The 27,905-nt window shown below is 39.5% G+C and overlaps 1 protein-coding gene across 1 annotated transcript in view; it reads right to left on the minus strand.

Annotated features, from left to right (window-relative positions):
* The window catches only part of epha4l (eph receptor A4, like), a 143,071-nt gene that overhangs the window by 22,986 nt on the left and 92,180 nt on the right, over window positions 1-27,905 (minus strand). The window contains exons 6-11 of the mRNA XM_020918581.2: window positions 16,154-16,278; window positions 15,180-15,339; window positions 12,093-12,204; window positions 5,921-5,979; window positions 4,110-4,223; window positions 49-234 (exon numbers count right to left, since the gene is read on the minus strand). Coding sequence (XP_020774240.1) covers window positions 49-234; window positions 4,110-4,223; window positions 5,921-5,979; window positions 12,093-12,204; window positions 15,180-15,339; window positions 16,154-16,278 — 756 coding nt within the window. The remainder of the gene's footprint in view (window positions 1-48; window positions 235-4,109; window positions 4,224-5,920; window positions 5,980-12,092; window positions 12,205-15,179; window positions 15,340-16,153; window positions 16,279-27,905) is intronic.

Genomic DNA, 27,905 nt, shown 5'->3' on the forward strand with positions numbered 1-27,905 from the left:
GACAGAGCAGTGCCTCTAGCTTCGTGTGCGTGTGTGTGTGTAACGTACATTTGGTGACCACGCCCTCCAGGTGAATGATGTTGGGGTGGTCAAACTGGCCCATGATGCTGGCCTCAGACAGGAAGTCCCTCCTCTGCTTGTCCGTGTATCCCGCTTTGAGAGTTTTGATGGCCACGCAGATCTCCCTCTTCCCCGGCATCTTCAGTCGACCGCTGCACACCTCGCCGAATTCACCTGCAAAATGACAAGTGCAACGACAACATAAAGCTTTCGGTTGTGCTTAGGGTGACCAGACTTTTAAAATTCTAAACTGGAACACACACAGGTTGGTATGGTTGGTGTAAATAAAATTGTGAAAAGAGCGTTGGAGATTGTGCTTCTTGTGTCGGTCATAATCTTCTGTCACTGCATTTTTTTTGCTTTAAGATCATTTGCAAACACGGTTTTCTGTATTTTGGCTAAAAAAAAAATTACAATTTATGCTCCTCTTTACTGCTGGCTGGGATCAGATTAGTCAAACATTGTGATAGTCCAGTTTTAGTCCTAGTTTAGACCTGATGTAGTTCTGCGTTAATCTTAGTTTAGATCAAATTGGTCAAAAATAAGGACACCTGGGACATTTCTTGTAAAAAAATGGGAAAAAGCAATGGTTTTGAATAAATCTGCTGGGACAGGGGACACAGGGCTCAAAACTGGGACTGTCCCGAGTAAATAGGGACATCTGGTCACCTTAGTTGTGCTTCTCCAATTGTAAGCTTTTCAGTTTTAGTTTCAATTAGTGCACCTTTAACAGCTTAAAACTCCTATGTAACTTTTCTGATGAAGCTTGTCTCCATGGATATAGTATTACTTTACCTACACTGTTCATGTACAGCAAATTGTAGGCCCTGATTTAGTCCTTTAGCTCTCTTAAAACTGATTCAGATTTAGTTCCAGTTTTAGTCCTGATCTGGGCGCAGGTTCAAGACATTATAGTCCTGGTTTGGTCCTTTAGTTCTCTTAAAACTGGATCAAATTTAGTCCAGTTTTAGTCCTGATCTGGGCGCAGGTTCAAAGCATTATAGTCCTGGTTTAAGTCCTTTAGTTCTCTTAAAACTGGTTCAGATTTAGTCCAGTTTTAGTCTTGATCGGGGCCCGCGTTCATGGCATTACAGCCTTGGTTTGGTTCTTTAGCTCTCTTAAAACTGGATCAACTTTAGTCCAGTTTTAGTCCTGATCTGGGCGCAAGTTCAAGACATTATAGTCCTGGTTTAGTCCTTTAGTTCTCTTAAAACTGGTTCAGATTTAGTCCATTTTAAGTCCTGACTTGGGCCAGAATCCATGTTATTATAGTCCTAGTTTAGTCCTTGTTTAGCAGAAGTTCACACTGGTCCTTTTTTAATCACGCACCACATCCAAATTGGGCCTAAACTAGAACTACACTTAGACTAGACCAGGACTAAACCAAGACTAAAAAAAGACCAAACCACGTCTAAATCACAAGTCAAAACTAGGTTAGTTTAGTCATGGTTTAGATTTGGTGTAGTACCAAGATTGGATCTGGTTTAGACTGTTTAATTAAGTCCTTTTTTGGTCCTGTTTTAGGCTTGGCTTGTGGTTTTTTAAGTACTGGTTTAGTCCTGGTGGAGCACAAGATCAGATTTGGTTGAATGTTGTCTTGAATGAATACTTTAATCTCGACTTAGTTTGGGTCTAGTTTAGTCCAGGTTTAGTTCTGGTTTTAGTTCCGGTTTTAGTCCTGTTTTAGCCCACTCAGACCTGGTTCAGCCCCGGTTCATTCCTGCTTTAAACCCATTATAGCTCTTTGAACCTTGGTTTAGAATCGCCCCATTTGACTCTTAGACGGTTCTTCCAATGGCTCCTATATACATTTTACCTTAAACCACAAACCACCATCTCCTCTCTAAATTAAATCAGGTAGAGTGTTTTGTCTCGTGGGTTGATGGGAGGGCATTGATCAGCTCTCGACTCTGACCCCGCCTCTCGCCTGCCCACTGCCCACTGGAGCGGCGAACGAGGGGAAATGGCTATTGATCCTTCTCTGTATTATTCTGTCACAGGCTCACGGACCGCAGACAAATACAGATTTAGCTACACTATAGTTTTTTTTTTAACTCGCTGACCTATGAGAGAGAAAGAGAGAGACGCACTAACTGTTACTGTCGAGGAAAAGGATACACAGTGCAAACTCGCTGCATTTTTCATGTGAAATTTAAAAGGATCCTGTATTGATTTCTGCAATGTTTTCTCCATTTCCCTGACATCGATTTTGTATACATACGGTATGTAAATGAATAATATGGTAGGTCATTATTGTCAAATGATCAAATGACGTTTAGATTTTGATCATCTCCATTGAGACAAGCAAAACACCACCAGAAAAGTTACGCAGTGCACCTTTAACGGTAAATTATATAAATCATATAAATGTAGATAGGTCACTTTTTTGCTTTTAAAATATCATGACAAGATTTTCCTGTGAATTATTTCCATCATAATCCCAAGAATTCAAGTAAAAAAACATATTTCTTCATGTTGTCTGCACTGAAATGAATCATGGGATATGTAGTTCCCTTTGTTTATAAGCTGTTGCTACTATAAAACAATGCATTTAAGCAAAGGAACTTGTGATTCGATATATTGTGACAGCCCACGATGTTATTGTGAGACTTTTGATGATATGATATCACGATATTTTGGTTGTTACATCACTAGTATGTTCTTTTATTAGTCATGGTTACGTAGATACGGTGGTAGAATGTACAAGTACAAGTAGTAAAGTTCTGTACTTAAGACCTGCTGAAAAGGCTGAGGGTTCATTTTAACACATTTATAGTTTGAACAGCTGGAAAAACAATTCAGTTGTTTCTGTTGAGCAACGCGCAGCACAAATCTGTATCAAAACCACATTTGAAGCTTTATTAGATCTCAAAATACAGTGGTGTAGTGGGGATTTTTTTAGTGGGGGTAAACGATTTGTGACGTCATGAATCTCACCCACCTACACTCCTCACTGCTAGACTGGTTTAGTACTGGTTTAGTCCTGTTTTAGACCTGGTTTAGTCCCGTTTTAGACCTAGTTTAGTCCTGTTCTAGTCCTGTTTTAGTCCTGGTTCAGTCCCGGTTCAGTCCTGGTTCAGTCCTGGTTCAGTCCTGGTTCAGTCCTGGTTCAGTACTGCAGATATCATGAGCCTGTGTAGGTTATTTTCACCGGTGCCAATATCTCCAGTTTGACATTTAAGTTGTAGGATTTTTTATGTTTAGTATGTTTTTATATCTCATGTCAGGAGAAGAGGATGGGCGGCATACTCCCACGTACCACGCCCACTACATCCCTGTCCAAATCTGTACAAAATACCTTTACTTTTACTATTTAAAATTGAGTACTTCTTCCACCACAACTTAGATGTTAAAGGCTGCATACTCGTGTGAGTTTTAAACCATGTTAGAACATTGTTATCTCATCAGAAACATACCTGGAGTTGTGTTTTGTTTCATTTATACATTTGAGTAATCCTGCATTATTAGTTGTCTACGTCTCCAAAGCTCAAAATGCTTCACCTTGTGATGTCACGAAGTGGTAGTTCTCAGTTTTAAGCACTACCTTTTAGCTTTATTTCAGTAGAGAGTGTCAATTCCAGGTCTTAAATCATCCAAAATATTCTAGTGAAGGTGTATCGAGTGGTGTATGGAAAACAGTGGAGCACTTCCTGTATACCCCAGAGTGTTTTCCATTTGAGAAAAGAAATGTAAGTTTAAAAATGGGAGTTTTGTGTGGTAATCGTGCGTGGAAAAAAAAATAAAAAAAACTCCAGATATGTTTGCGATGAGGAAACAACATAACACAGATCAGAAAATAGTGTAATACGCGTCCTTTAACAAATACAGTGGAAAATACAACTGCATTGTACCTTTTGTGGGTTTGGGGCATTATTTTATTTATTTTTTTGTAGGATTAGTCAGTGAAATCTGAACACAGCCTAAATATGCAGTGTTTTTGTGTGAATGAAAACAAAAAAACCCACAACTCCAGGTCTGTTTTTGATGAGGAAACAATATAAAACAGATCAGAAAATAACGTAACACTGTATAGTGTGAATGGTCCTCACCAATGCCGATGACCTTCTCGATCTTGATGCACGATGCGTCGATCTCTTTGGCGAACTCCCTCACGGCCTGGTTCGGATCCTCGTAGGTGAACGGGTCCACGTAGATTCTCACTCCTGTAAAATGAGAAATATTTAAAACAAAGCAGGAACTGCGGGACGAAAAATAAACGCAGTACAAGAAATGAAAAAGAAATGAAACATGGAGGTTAATGTATTCCAGAGAGCGCTCCATCTGTTGTGGATTTCCTTTCTTCTCTCTCTCCATCAGGCTGGGCTCGTTAGGCGACATTTTGTGGGATGGAAAAGCAGCGGTGATGACCTGATAATGAGCTGTACGAAGCATGTTTGTGTACAAAAACATTCACTTCAAAATACTTGTTTCTTTGTTGACTTTGAGTTTTATGGGAGTAATTTGCGGTCTATGAAAAAAAAATGTTGTGATCACAGCTGATAGTGAAAGCTCGCCACATTTCTGCAGTGATGTCAGTTTATGTTGTATCGTACTCGTAACTGATAAAGAACAGTGTAAGTGATTATGTCCGTATGTTGTGATATTAAAGGCACAGTGTGTAACTGTGGAGATAAATCCGTGGATCACTTGTTCATTTGTTTTTCAATGTAAAACCAAAAATAAGAAAACAAAAAAAAACAACAATTTTCTTCATTATTTGTTTCCAAAACCAAAATGGGGAAAAAAAAAAAACTACACCAGGTCTGGGACCAGACAGGAACCAGACCAGGACTGAGACCAGGACTTAGGAGGACTGAGAGACCGGGACCAGGACTGAGACCGGGACCAGGACTGAGACCGGGACCGGGACCAGGACTGAGACCGGGACCGGGACCAGGACTGAGACCGGGACCGGGACCAGGACCAGATCGTGACTGAGACCAGGACTGAGACCGGCACCAGACCCGGACTGAGACCAGGACTTAGGAGGACTGAGACCGGGACCAGACTGACTGGGACTGAGACCAGGGACTGAGACCAGGACTGAGACCAGGACTGAGACCAGGACCAGGACCAGGAAGAGACCGGGACTGAGACCAAGACGGACCAACGGAGACGGACGGGACAGAACCGGGACCAAATCAGGACTGAGAACAGGACCAGACCAGAACCAGCCTACGATTGAGACCAGGACTAAGACTGGAACCAAACCAGTACTGAAAACGGTTTAGTCCTGATTTAGTCCTGGTTCAGTCCATTTGCGGCACAAAAGTCCGGCATCACAATTTAAGTCACGGAAACGGAAAACGGCTGTTATCCGTTTTTTCCATTGTTCATTTAAACACAAAATCAAAAAATAAAAGAAACAAATCATTATCCGTTTTTTCATTTTGGTTTTGGAGAAAAATAATGAAGAAAATAGTTGTTTTTTTGTTTGTCCGCAGTCTTTACCTACTCTAAGAGAAGGCTCACATTCACCCAATTTAAAAACCCCTGGGTTAGGCCATTGGTCTTATTGTATGTTTATATTTGTGTTACTTTTAGTCTTAAACTTTATTGATCCACACGATTTTGATTTGGACGCAGTAGCTCACACATCAAAGCAAAGAGCAAAAATATAAATGTTAAACCAAATTCAACATTCAACATCCATTTCAACATCCATTAAATAAATAAAACAATAGATAAATGGATAGATAATGGATAGATAAATATAGATATAGATAGAACAACAACAACATATGCATATAATGGATATAATGGATATATATCTATAGATCTATAGATCATACATACATGCATACATAGATAGATAATAGATGGATGGATGTATATAGAGTAGATGGACAGAGAGGCTCACCCTGGTGCAGGTGCTTCTCCTCGTCGGCGTCCTGTTTTGCCTTGCTGTATTTACTCCTTCTGGGGACAAACAGATGTTATCAGAGGGAGGACCACACCAGAATCATCTAAATGTTTCTGAGACAATCCACAAACATTCCAGCTCAAGAACAGAACAACCACAAATGTCTCTTCAAGATATGATGAAGAATTTCCAATTAGGACGAAACCAAATCCGAACCAAACCAAAAGTATAAACCAGTTTTGATGTAGGTCGGAAGATGGACTAAAATGAAAATGTAAAAGCAGCTCTTAAAGGTGCACTGTGTAACTTTTCAGTAATTGGGGGTCTGTCACCTTCTTGTTTATATGGATATGGATAGGGCTGGTGTCATACAGAAGTTGCTGATACGATACATACCTCGATACGTAGGCCACGATATGATACACATGTCAATACAGTGATCTTACGATTCAACATGATATATTTCAAATCAATTCAGTACGGTTCAATAAAAAATAAAGGCTAACTCATGGCTGTGATACTAAAAGTCTTTTTTAAACCATTTCTTGTGCAATGTTCAAATGAAACAAACATTTTAATCATCAAAACAGTGAAAATGTCAAATGTGTCGCATAAACGAGTTTCCTTCCTCTGGACAAGCAACAAAACTAGCACTGTAACAAAATAATTTAATAAAATATACCAATAAATACTCTTGGCGATATATCGATACAGCAGCCTATAATATCTATTCTGTATCAGCACATTAAATGATACGATATATCGATACTTCAGTATTTTTGCACACCTCTAGATATGAATGACATGAACCAGCTCTACCTTACATTTATTCAATACATTCATCCCAAATTTTGGGATGAATGTATTGATTTCCCAGTGGGATGCGTCTATTGTCAAAGCTGATCTTTTCAAGTCTTTTAAACCATATCGCTTTTGTTTCTGGTTCTGATATTGTCATATTTTAGTCATGGGATTCAGACATCATAATTGTGTGGTTGTTGGATCCTAACAGCGGAAAACCGGCTTAGGTAGTTTACGAAAATAACGGCAAAAGGGAATCAGATCTGTGTGACTGCAAACGTCCATTCAAACTGTTTCCCAGTGGAAATGAAAAATAGTGAAAGGCAAAGGTGATGGGCAGTATTGATACACAGGAAGGTAACCTTTAACTGCCTAAGAATTCATCCCGAGTTTTCAGTGACCATTTAGTATGTAGAGCGCTATCAAAGCAAAATCCCATTTGTTAAGTCAGAGGTACAGAAAACGAGCAGACTGAGTTCGCACTTTCTTGTTCTTGTGGTTTTACAGCAACATCACGTCTCTGGTCGCTTTGCAGTGGAAGGTGTTTCTTGGCGAACAGCTGGTGGCTTTCGCTTTGGCATTGACTTTTTGGGATTTTGCTTTGATGGCGCTCCACACACAAAATGTTCGCTGCAAACTCGGGATGATTTCTTAGGCAGTCTAAGGTTACCGTTTTCGTCCTTCCTGTGGATCAATACTCCTTCGCCTTTCACTGTTTTTCAATTCCATTGGGAAACAGTTTGAAAAGAGGTTTGCAGTCACACAGATCTGATTCCCTTTTGCATTTCTTGAGCCGTTTTCCGCTGTTAGGACATCCAACAACCGCACAATAACGATGTCCGAATCCCATGACTAAAATATGACAATATCAGAACCAGAAACAAAAGCGATATCCACTGAAGACTTGAAAAAAGATCGGCTTTGTCAATAGACGCATCCCACTGGGAAATCAAACGTGGCGATGCTCATTTGATGCTCATTTTTTCAGAGGGCCCTTCCCAGTACGCATTGCACAAAGACCCGAAGTCTGACATTTGGGATGCATGTATTACAGGTGGTTTTATAGCTCCCCTCGCCTCTGCGCAGATCTGACCTGAAACGTGGCCTAGTTTGATTTCCACGCAGAAGAGACACGGCGCACCTTTAACGACGTCGCTCTTTCCGCTGAACGTTTTCAAGATATCTGAAGGGCATTCTGCATACGCCAATAAAATGTCGAAACGGCCCCTAAGCTCCGAGGCTCGGTTTGAATCATGGAGAAGATGGAGCTAAATCCCCCCATCAGCCTGACACCTGTGCCCAGGAGAGAGCACCGGGTCTGGGGGGGGAGTGACCAGATGTGGGGGGGACAATGAGACGAGTCCCGGAGCCTCGGCTGTAATGATGCGACATGATTACATCCACGCCCACCTCCACCAAACAATGAGACCGAAATGTACAGCGCGCATATGAAACAGCCACCTGCTACGGAGGGACGGAGAGGGGGAAGGGAGGACAAAAAACAAAAAAAAAGAGAGAGAGAAAGAAAAGAGGAGGACGAAATAAGAGAAAGATAGGATGGATCGTGAGATGGGGCATTGGGGTAGAGAGGGAAACAGAAAGCTGAAATATAAAAGAACGAGAGATTGGGAGTGAGAGAGGAGAAGAGAGGGTGAAAGAAAAGGAAGAGAGAGAGGCGAAGAGAGGAAAAAAGAAGAGAGAAAGAGGGAGAAGGGGGAAGAGGATGACAAAATGAGTGAGAGAAAGAAGAGAGGGAGGACAAAATGAGGGAAAGATTGGATAGATGGAGAGAGGGGGCGTAACAGAAAGGGGAAAGACAGAAGAACGAGAGATTGTGAGCGAGAGAGAGGAGAAGAGAGAGAGAAAGAAGAGAGATAGAGGGAGGAAGGGGAAGGGGAGGACAAAATGAGACAGAGAAAGAAGAGAGAGAGAGGACAAAATGAGAGAAAGATAGGATAGATGGAGAGAGAGAGAGAGATGGGAGGGTGTATTGGGGAGAGATGGAACCAGAAAGGGGAAAGATAGAAGAAGGAGAGATAGGGAGGGAGGGATAGAGAAAGAGACAAAGAGGTAAAGAGGGGGATGGACAAAAGGAGAGAAAGATAGGAGAGATGGAGAGAGAGAGATGAAAGAGTGAAATGGAGAGAGAGGGAAACATAAAAGGGAAAGATAGAAGAAGGAGAGATAGGGAGTGAGAGAGAGAGAGGTGAAGAGAGGGAGAACGAAAAGAGGGCACTGGGGGAGAGAGGGAAACAGCGAGAGGAAAGATAGAAGAGAGAGAGGTGAAGAGAGGGAGAAATAGAGAGAGAGCAAGAAGGGAGGAGAGAGAGGTGGAGAGAAGGAGGAAAGAAAGGAAGAAAGAGAGAGAGAGAGAGAAGGGGGAAGAGCTTTAGAGGAAGGGGGGTAGGAGAGAAGAGAGAGAAAAAGTGAGCGGGGTAAGAAAGGGAGAAAGAAAAGAGAGAGGGGGTGAGAGAAAGGGGGTTAGGGGGAAGAGAGAGAGAAAGAGTGAGGGGGTAAGAAAGTGAGGGACAAAATAGGGGATGAAAAAGAGAGATGAGAAAGGAATTTAGTGGGAGAGGGGGAAATGATTGGGAGAGAGAGAGAGAGAGAGAGAGAAGGGGGGCAAAGAGAGAAGAGAAAAAAAAGAAAGAAAAGAGGAGAGAGCTGCTCGGAGTCCCTGTGCCGCTCTAATATGCAAACACAATGCAAACGTCCTGGTGGGCAGCACACACTTCATTTGCATATTAAAAAGATGCAACTGAAAAACGCACGTGCTTCTCAAACTGCGGTCGCCGTACAACAACGTCTTTAATCAAGCCCAGATTTATGGCCTTCAAATCTACTCTAGTCCTTCATTTGTATTTTGCCGCCCTCTCGTCTCCATGGAGATCGCTTAGCCTGAAATGTTTCACAGTATTTCATTAAACGTATCTGTCTCCATGGTAACAAGCAGGTGACGTACTGTCTTTTATGGAAAAATCTTGTTTTAGCTCTAGTTTTGATGTCTGTAAACATGGTCTGAAATTCATGAGATTCTTGAATTAATTTGTCAGCTCGTATTTCAGTTTTTCTCAAATGTTAATGGCTCTTATTGTAAAGATGCATTGTGGAACTTTTTTTTTTTTTTTTGTAAGGCTTTTCAAATGCTTTTCTCTCTGGAGTGTTTCACAGTATGGCTTTAAACCTTTCTATCTTCATGGAGACCAAACCAGACCAAGTTACAGGTCAGATCTGTGGAGAGGCGACCCCGCTCACAGTCAGAATTAGGGGTATAAGAAAGAATCGATCAGTGATACATCGTTATATTTCAATGCACAATTCTTGAATCCATCCAAAATACAATTAAATCAGTTTTTTTGCGGTGTGTTAATGACATGCACTGCTCTCATGAGAGAAAAAAAATAAAAATCTATTTCATACAGTGTTGTTGAGTATATTATTAGAAGTAGGAGTGTGCAAAAATATTGAAATATCCATATATCGTATCGTTTAATGTGATGATACAGTATCAATATCGTGGACTGCTGTAACGATACATCGCCACGAGTATTTTTTGGTATATTTTACTAAATAATCTTTTACAGAGCTACAGTTTTGTTGCTTGTTCAGAGGAAAGAAACTTTTTTATGTGGCACATTTGACATTTTCACTGTTTTGATGGTTTGTGTTTCATATTCACTTTGCACAAGAAGTGGTTTAACAAAGACTTTTAGTATCATAGCCACGATTTAGCCTTTATTTTTTACTGAACCATATCGAATCGATTTGAAATATATCGTATCGAACTGAAAGTGCACTGTACCAAGATATGTATCGTATCATCGGCCTATGTATCCAGGTATGTATCGTATTGGCAACCTTCTTAATGATATCCAGCCCTAATTAGAAGCAATTATTGATAAATCACATTGCATCCTACACTGTTTTAGTATTGGGATACATCGTGATATATCGAATCTTGACATGCATTTTATGATGTGTTTTGTATCGTCAGGCTCAATGCGACGCACACCCCTTGTCAGAATGCCTTGTTTTTCTCTGTAGTTTTGAGCAATAAAACCAACTGTAATTTAGTAAAACTGTTTAATGTCATAGTGTGGAACATTCCAGGTAGAGCAATGCAGAGGTGGAACCAAGTCTTTATTTTGTAAGTCTCAAGTCTTTGACCTCAAGACCGAGTCAAGTCCCAAGTCAAAAACAGGCAGGTCCAAGTCGAGTCTCGAGTCACTGACCCATAAGTTCAAGTCCAAGTCGTCTACTTTGAGCTTCAAGTCATTTCAAGCTTACACTTTTGCAATTTATATTACGTTTAACATAAATAGTTCTTAAAAAGTCATAGTATATTTATATATGAGTATTTATATAAGAGTTGTAGAAAATAATTTAGTTCATTAGTCTTTTTTAAATGTCTTGACAAGATGTTGGGGTAAATTGTGTCATTATGGTCAGAATAGAAAGAATTCAGATTTAAAAGCGCTTCTCAAGTCACAGGCTTCAAGTCCAAGTCGAGTCCCAAGTCTTAGTCTGTTTTATCAAGTCTCAAGTCCTAAAAATAGTGACTCAAGTCTGACTCGAGCCCCAGTCACGACTTGCAAGTCCCACCTCTGGAGCAATGACATATCCATAGAAACAAGCAGGTGACGGACCCCCAACCGAAGTTACACAGTGCACCTTTAAATCTGCACTCTAAACATAATCTTAAATACAAATTCCAAATCGCAAATTGCAATTTCATTTTGTTTTTCCCAATCGTGCAGCTCCAGTTCACAGATATTAGACTTGTTGCAAATCCGGACAACCACTGCCCTGCTCTATTCCAGTCAGATAAACATACTGAAATTGATTCCTCTCCCTTCCCCCACAGTCACACACACACACACACGCACACACACAAACACGCGCAAACACACACACATTAGACAGCTATAGGAAATGATTAACAGCCCGAGGAGAGAAAGCCCCATATGCATGTAATCCTATCTGTGACTGTCCTGTTCACCGCTAACCAGCTCTGATTGGACGACTACAAATCCACCTGATGCCCTTCTCTCGCTTTTTCTCTCCAATCTTTCTCACTTCCTCTCGTTCTCTCTCTCTGAGCAAAAAAATCGGGTAAAATCGTATTATTTTTGCATATTTCCAAACCAGTTTTCTCAATAACTCAGCGTGAAAAAAAACTTTAAACCGGAGTTACATAAAAAGGCAGGGCAGAGATGACAGCTTGGAGCTTTCCGATTACATCTGGGCCGCTGTCTGACCTGTCAATCACGTCGCCGGCGGCAACACATCATCCGTCTACTGTGTGTGCTGACAGTGCTAACCAAGACGTCGGACATCTTGGGGAGGTACAGGAAACGGGAAGTCTTACCTGCGGCTGATGACGAAAGCGCTGATGAGGATGAGGAGGAGGACCACGCTGCCCACGACGGACACCAGCAGGACGGTCGAGTTAGCTCCATCTCCAATGATCGGGGCGGGGACTGTGGAAAACAGGGAGAAAGTCAGTACATTAGAGTTATTTAAAAGTGTACACACAGCAAAAACTGGAGGGTTAAAATTTCAGGGTAAAATATTTCTGAAAAAGTGTTATTTTAACTATTTGAAAATTAAATGGGGGTTCGAGTTGGGGTTATGTGCCAGAGTTGATATGGTTGAAGTTAATTCAACTTTCCCTAGTGTTAATTCAAAGTCCCCAAATGTTAATTCAACTGCCCTTAGTGTTAATTCAACTTCCCTTAGTGTTAATTTGGCACCAGAGAAGACCAGTTTGAAACACTTTTGTACATAACTTCATCTTAAATTAACTAAAATAAAGTGTAAAAATAAAACACCTCTGTGTGTTGGTTCACTAAATCAGGATAACCCTTCAAAGTATTATACGTTTACTCTCAAATACTTAATATAACTATTGATTTTGGGGTTAAACAGGAACTTTGGTCCAGTGTTACTTAATTAACATTTTCCAAAAATGTTAAATTAACTCTAGAACAGATTGGACTCATATAAACCCTGAGAAAATGTTAAAATTGATTCTGTGAGACTCAATTTTAACACTAAATTTAAAAAAAAATCCATATACTATTACTATATTATTATTTGTATATTTATTTATTTATTTTTATTTTTTTTATTTAATATCTATTTGAAAATGTGGGTCAGTTCATACCTAGATTAATAATTTGAATAATTTGTAAGTTTAATGGTAAAAAAAAACCCCCCAAAAAAACACTGCGACATATCATATTAAGATGATAAAACAGAACTAAACCAGGTCTAAACTAGGAATGCACCAATCCGATACCGGTACTGGACCATTTACTGGATTGGATATCAGCTTCAAAATATCGGTTCAGTTGATATTCTCTTTAGACTTAGATTTAGACAGACTTTATTGATCCACAAGGGAACTTAGACTTATTACTTAGACATATTACTTTGGAATTACTTTGGACATAAACAATAAGTAATAGAAAGTATAATACAGTAATAAGTAATATTAACTGGTCGTAATCGGCATAGAAACCCTCATAATGTTTGACCTTTTTTCACGGACTTCTATTCTGATAAATTACAGCTACATAACACATTTGGATCAGTTTTGTCTTATTTTTTTTTTTAGTTTAAAGGAAATAAATGCACTTTTCAGTCTGTGCTGGTATCGGCTGATATCGGGAATCAGCACATACTTAAAACCAGAGTATCAGAATCGTATCAGAACTGAAAAAGCTGGATCGGTGCATCCCTAGTCTCTCATTGGACTTATCGATGGATATGAATTTGGAATAACATTTTATAAAGTATACATAAAAGGCAAACCGGTTAAGTACTTGCACCACAGCTTGAAAACCATTACATTAAAGTCCTTATTCAAACCCGGGTATGGCACTGGTTTACATCTGAAACCTGATTTACTCCTTATTTAATCTGGTTTAGTCCTTTTTTGTCCTGGTCAGATCTTTAAGGGTGAGTTCACACTTGCATACGCATTAATATTGGAACTAAACCCCGAGATAAAGCTGGACTTGAGAAGGACTAAGCCGGAACAATAACCGGACCAACCCAAGTCTACGTCTCGAAACCAGGCTCAAACCATTAGGCGCTCACACCCACATGTTTTACACAGTATTTCAAATGCTCCTGTGCCTCCATTTTACCAGCGCAGCCCGTCAACAGCCCCATTCTGCATGACTCATTTACAGACAATGACAGGCCAATAGGCTGTGTGTTTTTGTACCATGTTTATAATTAAGTAGCTTCTCTGGCTTCACAAAAGGGACACCTGTGCTTACTCTACTGTGACTACCAACATTATAATCCCTCTTCAGATCGGATGTATGTTCAAAAGCCCATATTATAACGTTGTTTCCTTGTCACGAACATACCTCGAGTTGTGTTTTGTTTCATTCACACACGTTTAATACTCAAATCTTACATATTTAGGCTGAGTTCTTCTAACAAACTGAAAACACGCAGTTCTACATAGTGATGCCATGGGAAGGAAGTGCTCCTTTGTGTTTTTAAAGCCCATACACCACTCTGGAATAGATGCATCAAGAATTTCGGACTTCCGGTCATTGCGCAATGCATACTGGGAAGGATTTTCCTAAAAAGCGAGCATTAAACCTCCATGTTTTTTTCCCACTGGGTCTTTTCTAGTTTTTTGAACCATTTCGCTTTTGTTTCTGGTTCTGATATTGTCATATTTTAGTTTTGGGATTCAGACATCGTGTGGTTGTTGGATGTCCTAACACCAGAAAATGGCTCGAGAAATTTGTTTGCGAACTCCGTAAATGCAAAAGGGAATCAGATGTGTGTGACTGCAAACCTCCGTTCAAACTGTTTCCCTTCCCAAAGGAATTGAAAAATAGTGAAAGGCAAAGACAATGGGCAGGATTGATACACAGGAAGGACCAAAACCTTTGACCGCCTAAATCATCCCGAGTTTGCAGTGAACATTTTGTATGTGGAGCGCCAACAAAGTAAAATGCCGATCCCTCGCTCCACCTTGGTTACGAATTTAAAAACTCAACGCCAAAGCGAAAGGCACCAACTGTTCGCCAAGAAACACCTTCCACTGCAAAGCGATCAAGACGTGATGTTGCGTAAAGCCACAAGAACAAGAAAGTGCGAGCTCAGTCTGTTTGTCTTCTGTACCTCTCGCTCAACAAACGGGATCCTGCTAGACACTAAAACTGTAGCCACCATAGTCCAATTCTAATGTTAAAATGCCACTGTGTAACATTTTTGACAAGCACATGATGAGCCCCCACTAAAAAGTTACATAGTGTACCTTTAATATTAATTTTATGATGATTATTTGTATTTTGATTATGATTTTAATCTCTTTCTTATTCTGTAAAGCCTTTTGAAAACAGAAAGTCTCACTCTGGTTGTCCCCGTGCCCTCGTTGTGTATCTGGGTGTGTTGCGGTGAGACGCACAAAAGCCCGACTTACCAGAGTTAGTCATGAACTCAAAGGGAGCGCTGAAGTCTCCGTACCCGGCGGCGGTCCGAGCTCTGACGTGAAAGACGTACGACGTGAGCGGGGTCAACCCTTTAATGTCCGTGTGACGGGACGCCGTTTTGATGATCCTGTAGCTGCGTTCATTCTGGTCCTGTAAACAAAAATGGAATCGTCATGTGTTTTTGTTTTATATTCACAATATAACACACGCAATAACACACAATAAGGTCTTATATAACACAAAAATGACCCTTGTGAGCTTCTAATCATGTTATAATGTTTCCTCATCAAAAACGTATCTGGATTTTTGTTTTGTTTCAATCACGCATGTTTGAGTAATCCTGCATTTTATTTTTGTCTGTCTTCACCTCAAAAGCTCAGAATACTTTGTTCCATCAAGTTAACAGTTACCTTTTGCATTTTGTTAAGTAGAGATTTGCGATTCCAGCCTGAAATTGTCCAAATGATTTTAGTGAAGGTGTATAATCTTAAAAACACAGGGGAACACATCCTGTATTACTGCATTACATCACAAGGAGGAATAAAGTGACTTCAGTTTGAAAAAAGAACTCAAACTCAGCCTAAATATGCACGGTTTGTGTATTAAACATATGTGAATGAAACAAAACACAACTCCAGGTATGTTTGTGACGAGGAAACATGATCACAGAGATCAGAAACGCAAAAGAGAATGTTTCTGCAAGACTCACGCTTGGTTGAAAAAATAAATAAAGACAAATAAATAAATAAAAATGTAAACCACTGAAACACAACAAAAGATGTTATAGTAAATCTTCTGTGCCAAGTCAACAACCTTTTCTTTACAACTTTGTGTGTGTATGAATGGAAAATCGAACCCACAAAATGGTCAAAACATACACATACAACATCACTCCATCACTCCATAGCCCGAAGCCCTTTTCCTCTATATAAACCCCTATTAAAGTTTCACTGCGGGACATTACCTTTTCATAGTATTTGACCTCGTACTCCAGGATGACCCCATTGGCTCGCTCCGGTGCCTGCCACGCCAGAGAGATGGTGTGTCTGGTGATGTCCTTCGCTTGGATGGACGTCACTGGAGACGGAGCTAAAGAAAAAGGAAAAGAAGGATTAAGTATTTTTTCAAAGTACAAATGGCAGTTTTCATGTTTTTCTAATTATGACTCGGTTTGCTGGGATAGTCCTTGTGGTGAATATTTATTGTAGTTTTACATCACAGTTAAAGGCGCATTGTGTCATTTTTCTGGTTGAAGGTCCATCACCTGCTTGTTTCTATGGATATGTCTATATTCTTCTGCCTGGAATGTTCCACAGTATGACATTAAACAGCTCTACCTTATATTTATTCAATTACAGGTGGTTTTATAGCTCAAAAACACCTAAAAAAACAGACAATCTGACAAATCTTGGAACTGGTTTGGTCTCCATGAAGATAGAAAGGTTTACTGTGAAACATTCCAGATGAAGCAACCAAATTTCCACAAAGAAAAGCATTTGACGGGCTCTCCACCAGAAAAGTTACAAAATGCATACATACCAATACACTGTGCGATATTTTCGATTATTTCACTCAGCTCCACCTCAAACTGTACAAGCAAATCGCAGGGTTTAAAAGTTCACAGCTCACGATTCATGTTCTTACACTATACGGACTACATCAACAGTGCCAAACCCTCATTTCGAACAGGTTTGATATTCTTGCGACCTATGATTGCCGATCGGGAGCTGGTTGTGAGGTATTAATCGATTCTCGTTATCCCGTGTATACTCCATGAAACACAACACATGATTAAGAGAAAACTCGGCCCGATCCCAAAAACTAGCCTTATTCATCAGCTGGTTTCACTTCGTAGAAACCGTCTGACCTCACAGCATTAGGATTCGCTCGCTCCATGGTAGGCAGGTACTTTTTTCATTTACCCAATCGGTGCTATTTGGTCGTGACATATGTAACGCGCCACTAACAAGGCTAACTGGTATATTAAGCTTTTGCCAAATCCCGTAGGAAGACGGGCAATAACATCTTTCCCCTTGATGAAATTCACCAACATTCTCTTTGTTCTGGCTTTAAATCCTTAATCTCGGGAATCGTGGCCTGACACAGAATGTATGTCTCTTCGCAGATTGGCTGGTGCCTGAACTCGCACTTCTGTGTTTTTTGTAAACTAGTGTATTCTGATTCCTGACCTAGTCGCTGTAGAGAAATGGAATTGAGTTTAGGCACTAGCCAGCCTGGCTACCCAAAAACTGTTGCATGAATGAAAACTCAGCTCAAAAAGGGCCAAAAATCGCACAGTGTACATTCGGCTTAAGTGGCAGTTTGTGAAAATTTGAAAAAAAAAGTACAAAAATACAGGAAGTAGCAGTGAGTACTAAAACGAAATACCTCTACCTTTAACATCAACAAAAAAAATTCCATCCAAAATCTAATTTACATGCAAGATTTACAGTTTAAACTTCCATTTAACAAAATAAAGGCGTTGTCATTTATTTGCATTAGTCTAATCATAACTATAATGCAATTTAGACAGGTTTTGGCCTTGTAAACATTATGGTTGCTAGGTAACAGTTATTGAATTATACCTGTACGCGTGTCATATCTGCGGCCTGTGTCCAACCAGGAAGTCAAATTATAAACAGCACAATTTAAAAACTAGAAAACTCAGAAAGATTCTTAGTCAAATCTGAAATATTAGTGATTGTGTAGTCTAATATGTCATATGTACTTTAAGCATGACGTTTTGTGGAAGAGTCATATTTTGAAACAGTGGAGTCACAGAGTCTGTAGCTCCTGCTGTGAAACACCAGAACTGAGCCAGGCGATGAGGCAATCACTTCTGTCTGTATGTGAGTCTGGCACCGGGTCGGATAAAAAAAGAACAAAAAAAAGTTTTATTTGAATTTAGAAGAAAGAGTCAAATGTTTTCACACCATGAAACCACCTCAGGACATTTGGGGATCTTAAAACTGAAATTATATATAAGAAAATATATGAAAAAAAAAAAATCAAGCTTTTTGAGATTAAAAACAAAATAGATTGAATGATGTCATTTCGAGAACCATATGCAAGCAACTTCAGGGACACACTTTTTACCCAGAGAAACAGCTAACGGTGACTATCCCTGATTGAAAATTATAGCATCTGATTCATAATTTGAAGTTACTGTAGTGTAATATGAGGGACAACACACCAAATAACGCACAAAACCTGGTATTTTCAGTGGATAGAAAAACGAGAAAAAGTGGAAACTGAAGGAGCAGTGCAAGAAACACAAATGTTCTAATCATTTCATATTGTTAACATAAAGCTTTTGTTACTTGTAGACTTAGGTGACGTTCAGACTGTAGCCTGAAGTGACCCAAATCAGATTTTTTCACCCCTACGCAACCTGTTTCTGATCTTTTAATGGCACAGATCCAATTTTTTTAAACGCAACCCAGGCCACTTGGATATGTGCTCCTAAAACTGATATATATCCGATCATTTGACATGTGACTTCTGTCAGGTAGAAACAGAGGGAGGACCCAAAATGCAGGACTGCTTTAAAGTATTTAATAACAAATCCATAAATCCAAAAAATCCAAAACTCGAAACTGTGACTTTGCAAAACTCTTGACTTGTGCCATGACACGAGACAAGATGAGACTCTGACAGTGACGACGGACCAACAAAGGGCAGAGGAGAACACAGGGTACAAAAGCACACAGACACAGGTGAACACAGTAGGGCGGGGCAAACAATCAAGACAGGAAGTAAAATTCAAAACTACAAGCAGACACGACTAATGTCAATAAAACACCAAAATGAGCAAATATAACCACTACAAACATGAACCCTGACAACTTCAGTCTGAACGGCCAGGTCACATTCATCTCACCTACACGTCAGGCTCAGAGTCTAGTCAGTGAAGGGAAAGCGAGGTTTGTGAGTTCATTAATATTTGGGGGGATCCTTGTATTCAGGCCAAATTGGAGGGTCTTATCGGTACCAGGCGATTTTTGAAATGATTGCCAAAGAAATGTTCTACAGGCGGTCCTGCTCCAATGTCAACGAAAAAAATAAAGAGCCTGCGAACCAAATACAAGGAGGCTAAAGACTCAAACAAACGGAGCGGCCGTGGACGTGTAACCTGTCCATTTTACGAAGAACTAGACCGTATTTTGGGAGACAAGCCCAGCGTTTAGGCGACTTCCGTAAACTCTGAGCTCGCTCTCTGCATGTGACATCGTCGTGTCCTCCAGTGCACATGCGGGACACTTTGGAGGAGTTTAAAGTTCACACTGGAGATCACATACAAGTGGCATTTAATTAGAAATGTGAAAAAAATTGGATTTCACAAAAAATTCAAATTGAGCATTAAGCCCTGTATTCTAAGCCTTACTCACAGTGGGACGAAAACCAAACTTACCAACCGTACTGTTACTTCAATGAAAAAATATTAAGTAGGTGCTGCTACAGTCCTCTCAAAAGTAAGATAACTCTTTTATCTGAAGAATCAAGTACAAATAATTCAGTAAATGTAATCCTGGACTACCCACATCTGTTGTTATCCATTATCCATAAGGTACAGTTCAAGTTACGTTTGCATATTTTTAGTGTCTATCTCTTCCCCCTTCTGGATTTGTCTGTGTCTGGGACCAATCACTGTACATAAAACTCCTCTGAAAACCTAAAAAGTTATTCGAGTAAATGTGCCTCTGGACCACCCACATCTGTTGTCATGCCATGTCAATAATATTACAAGTTTCAGTTCACATTTGCATATTTTTAGTGTCTGGATCTGCCTTTTGTCTGGAAGTGATCACTGTATCACCCACTTCCAGCTCCGTCACGCTCTCCGAAGATGAAGTGTGTTTGATTTGCGACGCGGTGACACTGGGGCGGGTGGAGACAAGCGCGTGAGGCATTATCAGCGCTTTAACCTTCACGTGCTAAAGGCGTCCAGCGCGGGAGCAGAACGTAGCCTGTGAAATATGGCCTCATTATCGGCCGAGGCACAAAAGAGTGGAGATAACATCGTTCACTGGGGTTTAATGAAAGCCAATTGATTTGCGCTCCACAAAACACAAAAGGTAAAAAGGTAAAGAGCTCATTTTAGACGGTTAGGGGTAATGGTATACGTATTCAAGGGCGACTGGGGCGGCAAAAAGGATGTAAGATAAGATAAGATCCAATAGAGGATAATGCAAAGATGTTATTTGTGTAATTTCATATCAGGTTTGATTGGTTTTTGTCAAGAGTTCATAAAGTCTGAGCTTAGAATCAGTTTAGATCTGGATAAAGTGAGTATGATGTTCTGATGATTCTCATATTTTTACTTAATTTGGTAGAATAATGTCGGCTGTAAATATAAATTATACTTTTACACAAATCAAGAAGAAATTTGTGAAGAAAAAAAAGTAGAGAGTTCTGTTTTAGAGAGTGCCATACTGATGCCATCACATTAGGAGAATTTTGTCCAAAAGTTCAGCACAATTTACACAAGAAATTCACTTGCAGCGCTGGGCTAAAATAAAAAAATATTAATCGCATTAATCGCATGTTATACACAGAACCAATTAATGACTTAAAAAGTAGCATATAGTGCACTTTTATTGGAAATGTAAACAAAAGTGCCATACATTTGTTGTGCAAACAGCATTTCTCTATACAGGAGCAGGGAACTAGTCTGTAAATTCCATGTTTATACTTCTTCCTTTGGAGAATTTTACTCAAATAAAGAACCAATTTCAGTGCAGTTTGTCAATTCCTAGATTTTTGACTTAATGAATTGAATTCAAAAGTAAAGTGCATGTGATCAGCAGCAGTAAAAGAAAGTATTCAGTGTAAATCTCAACTGAAAAAATCTAATCAAACCAAATACAAAACTCAAATGTCATGTCACTGCCAGGGTTATGCTGTTTGATATAAAAATGAGAATCTCAATCAAAAACAGTAACTTTCAGTGCAGTTTGTCAATTCCTAGAACTTTTTAATTTTTTTTTTTTTTACTTTTCTGAACAAAGCAAGTTGCTAAGGCATACACAATCATTATTATTATTATTAAGAATGCGATCGCTGGCACCAGTTTCAAATTTTTTACTATATGATACTTTAAACATGATTTCAACAATATAAAGGTGTTTTTTTATTTTGTTATTCATCAAATAATAGTTTTGGTCCAGTTTAGGTAACAGTTTTTCCATGGCCGCGTTTCAATTCTCTTTCCTCGCTTCCTTCTCCTTGCTTCCTCTCCTCGATCTTCCACGACTCAGCTGTCATTCAATTGTGTCATATGAAGCCTTGTCCCAAAGAAAACCACCGAAGTAAGGAGTAAACATGAGGGAGGCTTCGGGAGGCGACATCAGATAAAATCATCAAACTTTGCAGGTCTCACTGTGGAGTTAATATCCTCTGTCTTCGCTGTTGTCTCCTCTGCCGGCGGGACTTCCTCACCCAGAATCGAAGCGAAGGAAAGAGAAATGAGACGCGACCACGGAATTCCCTCGCGTGAAGTTATGATTTCCAACCAGGAAGTACAATTTTGAACTTACAAAATGGACAAATTGGGAAAAGAAAATTCTAATTTGTAGCTGGTGTGGTCCAACCTGCCATAGACATTTAAAGTCCTGGTTTACAATTGTTGATTAATAATAACTACACTTTAAATAGAGCGTGAACAATTTGTAATGATTAAATAGTAATAGCAAGAATGATTCAGTCTTACTTATATAATCCTAATCCTTTTTAACCCCTCAATTAAGTTACTAAGCCTGAATCACTCTTAAAGAAGTCATATTGCACTTGTGTCTGCTACACTAGTATAGCTATGACACCCGTGGATCAAAATGTTATAATTTGTACGTTTAATCCAATCTAATCCACTTTATTTATCTGGCACGCTTCATAAACAAAACAATTTTTAAAGTGTTGCATAATACATATATGGGGATATAATAGCAGTGGTTATCAAATCGAATAAGAGTAAAAACACCAATAAATAAAAGGTAAAAAACTAAAATAAATCAAAGACGCGATCGCAGTATTGTTCTAAAGTCCACTCGTTTCCACGTTAGAAAATCCGAGGTGCCCAACGGGAGCTGACGTCGTCGTAAATGTCATCACAACAAAGAGACGTGAAACAGAACGGCTAGTGACGCTGATGAATCCTACGTGTATCACCGATTAAGAAAATACAACTAGAGAACAAAGAAGTACAGTAAACAAGTACAAAAAAGTGAGCATGTACCGGTACTGGTGAAAATGGGAGTTCATAAACAAAATGGTGTCTTGAAAAAAAGTGATTAAACGTTGCTCAAACGGGGACGAATCACCCCAAATACAACTTCGAGAGGATAAATGAGAAGGGAAACTACTTTAACATGGCTAAAACCTCTGAAAAGTCGATTTTGCATAACGGCTTTATTGCCATGTTTACATGACAGCTTTAATTCCGAATAAAAATGTAATCTGCTTTAAAAAGAGCATGTAAATTATTATTCAGAATTAAACTTAATTCCAAAGCAAGTGGTTTATTCCGATTTTAAAGCCAAATTAATTCTTTCCTCGATCATGTAAACATTTAGCCAGGCTGAAACCTCCGCTCAATTTCATTTCTCTCCAGTGACTAGGTGAGAAATCTGAATACACTAAACGGTTTACAAAAACCCCGGAAGTGTGAGTTCGGACACCAGCAAATCAGTGAAGAGCCAAACATTCTGTGTTGGCAACAATTCCGGAGATCGAGGATTTAAAGCCGGAACAAAGAGAATGTTTGATGAATTTTATCAAGTGGAACAATGTTATTGCCCTTCTTCCTACAGGACTTGGGAAAAGCTTAATATACCAGTTAGCTCTGTTAGTGGCACATTACATATGTCACGACCAAATAGCAGCGATTGGTTAAATGATAAAAAGTATCTGCCTACTGTTGAGCGAAATCATTTTAATGCTGCGAGGACAGACGGTTTCTACGAAGTGAAACCGGCCGATGAATCAGGCAAGTAAACATTTACGCTTCTTAAAAATAATTCCGGTCGTTCAGTGCATGCTCGTTGGGTCGCCCTTTTGACGTCCTCGCTTCGGACTTTCATCCACTCTTCTTTGGATTTGTGAGTGGGATGTGGGAGTGGGCTGAGGTAGAGCAGCCGTTGACTCAGTTTTTCTTTCTCCCTTCTCAGACACTCTTCCCTCCCCCTCCTCAGCTGACAGACGTAAAGCGTGATGAAAGAATTCTCGAGCTGCTGCTTAATTTTCATGGGCACAACTGCGAAAAAGTTTGGATTGTGTTTGTGTCCGTGGTGTGACAACAAACCGAGATGACAAAAAAGCCCAAAGCAGCTGAAATGTGTGTGTTTTTTTCCTGGTCGACGTAAATACGTTCATGCACCCAAGGTCCAAACAGAACCCTTCTCGACCCCCAGACGTTGAGCAGAATTAAATAATGGCGATTTTAAGTGTTTTCCATGTAAACCTCAATTCAGAATTATTATTTTCACATAAATTCAAAGTAGAATATTTTAATTCTGGGCAATTAATTCGGAATTAAAAACATGTCATGTAAACGTGGCCTATGAGATAACAAGGATTTTATATAATTTCATGCATACAGTTACACTAGATGTAGTTTTGGTTTTCCTACCTGGCTTTACTCAAATTTGATCACCGTTTCCAACAATAAATCTCCTTTTTGCAAAACCAAATAAGGAGATGCGTTCTTCAGGTTGTAACTGAGCACTCACAAATTCCGTAGCGGTGGAGTTTCGGTAACGACCCTAAAATCTTGTCTTCAAAGTCCGAAGTCTGGATCATTTTTAACCTTTGGTCCGGTGCGAAACTGTAACCCGAGCATCTGCCTTTTAAAAAATTACAGTTGGGATGATTAATGAGGGGTCTGGGGTCTAGCGATTATGATTAGATTATCTACGACATCATATACATCGTCTTCGCTGTGGCTCCACGGAGACTAGCCCCGAAGCTAATGCTAACAAAACACACTACACTGCAAAATGAAGATCTAGGTCAGTTACGTATGTTTTAAATATATTACCTGATTTGATAGTTTCAGCTTTTTTTTGTTCTTAATTCAAGCAAGAGATTTGATTTGATCAGATTTGTTTCTTATTTTAAGCACAAAGAGTTGTTTTTCTAAAGAAGCTGTACCTGATTTGAACAGCAGAACTATTACGCAAAATGGACTTTTCAAACCTTTTAACTGTATTAAAGTTGTTTCCACTCTCCTTTCACCTTCTTGAAGTTGTATTTGGAGTGATTCGTGCATGTTTGAGCAATCTTTAATAGCTTATTTTCAAGACCAGCTCTCGTTTTCACCGCCAATGTTACTCCCAATACTCTGTACTTAACTCTACCGGTCAAAAGTTTTAGAACATCACACTTTCTCCAGTTTTTTACCGCTTACTGTTGACCAAAACCTCTTCCTAACTTTTGATTCATGGAAGTAGCCACAGCTGAACACACTCGTGGCTCGTTCTTTTTACAATAGAAATCAAATATTCTTCAGAAAGTTCTTCCAAAGTCTGTTACAGAAGTTCTCATAAATGTGTGGCACTTGGAGGTTGCTTCACTCTTCTGTCCAGTTCATCCCAAACCAGCTCGATGGGGTTTAAGTCTGGACACTGTGCTGGACACGCCATATTTTTAAGCTTTTCCATCTTGTTCTTTTTTCCTGAGGTAGTTTTGGCAGAGCTTGGACTTGTGTTTTGTATCTTTTATCTTTTTTTGTACCATTTCAAGCTCTTCATTGAACTTGCATGACTTGAACTGCAATAGTTTAGTGGAAAAATTAGGCTGTTCTAAAAGTAGTGCATGTTCGTGAAAAGCGCGATATAAATAGATACTTGTGTCAGGTTTGTGAAGTCATAGTGTAATGTTTTGTATCATGCTTTTGTATATTTATGTATAAATAAGTAGAAAAATTAGGGTGTTCTAAAAATTTTGACCGGTATTGTACTTCGTTCAGTAATTTTATTTTCTTATTTCAGTGATACGCATGGGATTCGCTAGTGTTGCGTAGTCACTGTGATGTGCAGCTATCCATCAGAGGTACGAGCATCTAACATGCACTTCCTGATTCTCGGACAATAAAATAAAACTTTAGACAGTACACAGACTTGCGTATATTAAAATACATGGGGGGAAAAATTGAGTAGTTTAAAGGTGCATTTTGAAACTTTTCTGGTGGAGAGTCCATCTCCATGGAGAGCGTTTACTTTGTCTAGAATGTTCCACAGTATGGTATTAAACCTTTCTATCTTTATGGAGACTAAACCAGACCAAGTTACAAGTCAGATCTGTGGAGAGGCAATCCCGCTCACAGTTTTTCTGGTTTAGTGCTGGTTTAGAGCTGGTTTAGACCTGGTTTAGAGTTGGTTTAGAGTTTGTTTAGAGCTGGTTTAGAGTTGGTTTAGAGTTTGTTTAGAGCTGGTTTAGACCTGGTTTAGAGTTTGTTTAGAGCTGGTTTAGAGTTGGTTTAGAGTTTGTTTAGAGCTGGTTTAGACCTGGTTTAGAGTTGGTTTAGAGTTTGTTTAGAGCTGGTTTAGAGTTTGGTTTAGAGTTGTTTAGAGCTGGTTTAGACCTGTTTAGAGTTGGTTTTTAGAGTTTGTTTAGAGCTGGTTTAGAGTTTGGTTTAGTTTAGCTGGTTTAGACCTGGTTTAGAGTTTGTTTAGAGCTGGTTTAGAGTTGGTTTAGAGTTTGTTTAGAGCTGGTTTAGACTTGGTTTAGAGTTTGTTTAGAGCTGGTTTAGACCTGGTTTAGAGTTTGTTTAGAGCTGGTTTAGACCTGGTTTAGAGTTGGTTTAGAGTTTGTTTAGAGCTGGTTTAGAGTTGGTTTAGAGTTTGTTTAGAGCTGGTTTAGACTTGGTTTAGAGTTTGTTTAGAGCTGGTTTAGACCTGGTTTAGAGTTGGTTTAGAGTTTGTTTAGAGCTGGTTTAGACTGGTTTAGAGTTTGTTTAGAGCTGGTTTAGACTTGGTTTAGAGTTTGTTTAGAGCTGGTTTAGACCTGGTTTAGAGTTGGTTTAGAGTTTGTTTAGAGCTGTTTAGAGTTGGTTTAGAGTTTAGAGCTGTTTAGCTTGGTTTAGAGTTTGTTTAGAGCTTGTTTAGAGCTTTGTTTAGAGTTTGTTTAGAGCTGGTTTAGAGTTTGTTTAGAGCTGGTTTAGACTTGGTTTAGAGTTTGTTTAGACCTGGTTTAGAGTTGGTTTAGAGTTTGGATAGAGCTGGTTTAGAGCTAGTTTTGAGCTGGTTTAGATCTGGTTTAGATCTGGTTTAGACCTGGAGACCTCCATGGAGATGTTATTACTTTCTCTGGAATGTTCCACAGTATGGCATTAAACCTTTCTGTCTTCATGGAGACCAAACCAAAAAACCAAAACCAAAAGTTACAGGTCAGATCTGTGGAGTGGCAGCCCCGCTCAGTTTTTCTAGGTATTTTTGAGCTATAAAACCACCTGTAATTGAATAAATGTAAGTTGTTTTGTTTAATGTCATACTGCGGAACATTCCAGGCAGAACAATGACGTACCATAGAAACAATCAGGTGACGGACCCCCAACCAAAAGTTAAGTGTAAAAAGTACAAAAAATCTAGTCCGATTTGTGGATAATTTTTCACAAATAAAAATAAAACATTCTTACTTTGTAGTCATTTCAATGTGTCTATAGATCTTTCTTTTTGCAGTGCAGCTTTCAGAAGAGGGGGATTGAGTTCAAACGCACCCAGGAATCCGAGCACTTGTCTGGGGTCGAGTTACAGCGAGGTGAGGGGTGGGCGGTGGGTGTCTTGGATGGAGATGGAGAGGGATGGGGTTGCAGACATCTTTTCATAAATGGATTAAACTGGAGGTTGTGTCATCCGGCGGGCTTAATGTGTTGCATCTCTGTTAAACAATTAGATCGAGGCCTTTTGTTTCGATCAATCTCAGCCGGAGGGTAGAGCCAATCACGGAGCGGCGGCAGGCCTGGGAGAGAGAGAGCCCGTCCTGGGTCAAAGCTCTGGGGGCAGGGGGCTCATCCATCACTCCCCCAAAGATGACAGATATGGCTGTTTAATTGTGTTGCTCGTCTCCGGTTGCATTTTATTTTTCCCTGGGCCCAAGTGAGGACAAAGATGACAGATTTCCAGACGGGACTCAAACTGTTTCGAGAAATGTTTCTGTTTTAATCCTGGTTTAGTCCTGACTGGAATTTTGCTTTATTCTTTGCTTATACATGTCAACTCATTCGCTCACAAATCAACAAAAATAAAGCCTTTTTTTTTTAACATGTTTTATTGCACTGAAGATCTGGTTTAAAGTGTCTTTACTCTAACTAGGCTTGCATCTCCACAAACCTGACTCTTACTTGGTCTAGAGGAGGGTTTTTTCCTGCTTGTTTCCATGGACATGCTGTTCCCTTGGCTATAATCTTTCACAGAATGACACCAAATTTACCTGTCTCCATGGAAAATGTTCTGAAGTATGATTTTAATTTCTATTTCCGTGGAATCATGCAGGTGAGGCATTTCCAGAAAGTTACACAGTGCTGCTTTAAATCTTACTTTGAGTACTTCGTCCTTGTTCAGTTCTTAAATGATGTAAATGATGGTTCTCTAACGCTGAATTAATTTGGCAGGATAAATGTTGTAAATGTAATTGATATAATAATTAGTCAAGAAAAGCTGAAAACCTACAGGAAGTAGAGATTTCTATTTGAGAGAGTTCCATATTGATGACTAAAGGGAGAC

Source organism: Boleophthalmus pectinirostris, unplaced genomic scaffold (genome assembly GCF_026225935.1).
Source record: "Boleophthalmus pectinirostris isolate CB_2022bp ecotype Guang Dong unplaced genomic scaffold, ASM2622593v1 HiC_scaffold_9, whole genome shotgun sequence".
NCBI classification, from domain to species: Eukaryota; Metazoa; Chordata; class Actinopteri; order Gobiiformes; family Gobiidae; genus Boleophthalmus; species Boleophthalmus pectinirostris.